This window comes from Pundamilia nyererei, unplaced genomic scaffold (genome assembly GCF_000239375.1).
Source record: "Pundamilia nyererei isolate P.nyererei 1_Seehausen unplaced genomic scaffold, PunNye1.0 scaffold00520, whole genome shotgun sequence".
Lineage (NCBI taxonomy): Eukaryota > Metazoa > Chordata > Actinopteri > Cichliformes > Cichlidae > Pundamilia > Pundamilia nyererei.
Genome location: NW_005187921.1, coordinates 6,062 through 8,230, shown reverse-complemented (window position 1 = coordinate 8,230; position 2,169 = coordinate 6,062). Strand labels below are relative to the sequence as shown.

The 2,169-nt window shown below is 37.5% G+C and overlaps 1 protein-coding gene across 1 annotated transcript in view; it reads right to left on the bottom strand.

The window, feature by feature from the left end:
• Positions 1 to 38: 38 nt before the first annotated feature.
• The window catches only part of mettl22 (methyltransferase 22, Kin17 lysine), an 8,155-nt gene continuing 6,024 nt past the window's right edge, over positions 39 to 2,169 (bottom strand). The window contains exons 5-6 of the mRNA XM_005754196.1: positions 1,497 to 1,665; positions 39 to 249 (exon numbers count right to left, since the gene is read on the bottom strand). Of these exons, the coding sequence (XP_005754253.1) occupies positions 181 to 249; positions 1,497 to 1,665 (238 nt within the window). The 3' untranslated portion in view covers positions 39 to 180. The remainder of the gene's footprint in view (positions 250 to 1,496; positions 1,666 to 2,169) is intronic.

Genomic DNA, 2,169 nt, shown 5'->3' with positions numbered 1-2,169 from the left:
TTTTTTGTTTTTTTTAATTTTCAATATTTATCTTGATTACTACATTTAATTTTATACATATATTTTTTTTTATAAATATATGTAATTAAAACATCAACTGTAAACTTGAAACATATTTTAGGTCAAATTTTGGGTGAAAGTTTCTCTTCACTTTGGTTTGGTGCTGGTACAAGATCAACATTAAAATGCTTCCGGATCAGATCTGGCTGGCTTAAAAGGAAGAGGAGTCGCAGTCACCTTCCACAGCTCCTGCAAAAATATATATAACATACAAATAAACAACTTATTCCAGTTGATGAAAGTCATCCTTTATCACAAACCCACTTAACCGTATTGGATAAAAATGAAACCTTTTCACTGTTTGCATGTTATATTTAAAAAAAAAAAAGAAGTTATTGTATATTTATTTTTAAATGGTTAAAAAATTGCTTTTTGAGAATTCCAAATGGTGAAAAATACTTTTGGTACCATAAATCGAACATAAGAGGAAAATTGTCTTTTATCAAGCAGTTTAAATACAAACACTGTCTTGCTGTAAGCGGCATGTTAGCATATCATACTGCAAACAGTGGTATCAATCAATCAATATGACACTCACAACAGTGTCTCCAAAAGATTAACACTGGAGTAGCACTTTGTACTACAATAACAAAAGCAACTCTGACGTGCATTTAAATGCATTTACAGTAAGTTATTGCAAACAGTGTCATTTGAGGTTTATGATCAAAAATAAGCATTCAATAAGGTTAAAAAATAGCTAATATAGACTATACTGCCAAAAGTATTTGCTTCTCTGAATTCACACACATATGAACTTGAGTTCCTAATTAGTTTAAATCCTTCCAGAACCACATTTCTGAGGTCAGACACTGAATTTGGTTGAGGAGGCCTGGCTTGCAGTCTTCGCTCTAATTCACCCCAAAGGTGATCTATTGGATTGAGGTCAGTTCTTCCACACCAAACTCACTCATTAATGTCTTTATGGACCTTGCTCTATCCACTCATGTGCAGTCATGTTCAAACAGGAAGGGCCATCCCCAAACTATTCCCACAAAGCTGGGAGAATTAAATTGTCCAAAAGGAGTTCATTTAACTCCTGAAAAACAACCCCACACCATAAATCCCCCTTCACCAAACGTCTTGTCTTGGAAACCATCAAACCTAGACTCATCCATCGGATTGCCAGAGGGAGAAGCATGATTTGCCCTTTCAGAGAACATGCCACCATTGACAGTTGACTGATTAATAGTTGCTAGTGCAGAAATTTCTTGACTGGACTTGTTGCACATCCTACCACACTGGAGTTCACCGAGCTCCTGAGAGTGATTTATTCTTTCATAAATGCTTGTAGAAGCAGTCTGCATGTCTAGGACACCTGTGGCCATGGAAGTGATTGGAACACCTGAATTCAATGACTTGGATGGGTAATACTTCTGGCAGTCTAGTGTATAAAACTGTAGTTATGGTCAAATTATGTTGGTTAATGTTTTACTCACCAGTTGTTCTACACGTTCATATAAAATAAACTGATCAAAGTTAGAAGGGAGCTGATCGACTCTGAAACTACATTGTCCGTTCTCCAGGTCCTGAAGTTGGTTCATACAGTGGATGAAATGATCATAGGCTTCACAGGAAACATCCATGTGCTGCAGGGTGAAGTTCATCCTTGAAGGATTTCCAGATAGAAACATAGTCACTTAAAAAGTAGAAGTAGGGGCGGCTATGGCTCAGGAGACAGAGTGGATCATATGTACTAATGAAAAACTCTGGTGGTTTGAGGCCTTGCTCCTCCAACCTGGGTGTCAAAGCATCCTTGCCAACATTCAAGATAGTGTGAGATTGTGAAGGCTAGCTTAGGTACAGAAAAAAGCACTCGTGTGAATGGAGGAATGAGGCTTGCCGTAAAAAGGACCTTGGAACGTAGAGCTTAGGGTTAGGCTAACCCTTAAAGCCATTACACACTGAGCGTGTGGCAAAAACCAGCGACACAAAATATGTATATATAAATAAAATTGAATTGAATTGAATTTAAAAATCCCAACTTTTCCAGATCCAGACTTGTCATGTAACATCTATACAGACTAAACATTGTGTTTTAGCAGAAAATTTGTCCTGAAATAATGTACCTAGCACAGGGGTGGGCAATTCCAGGCTGTGAGGGCCGGTGTC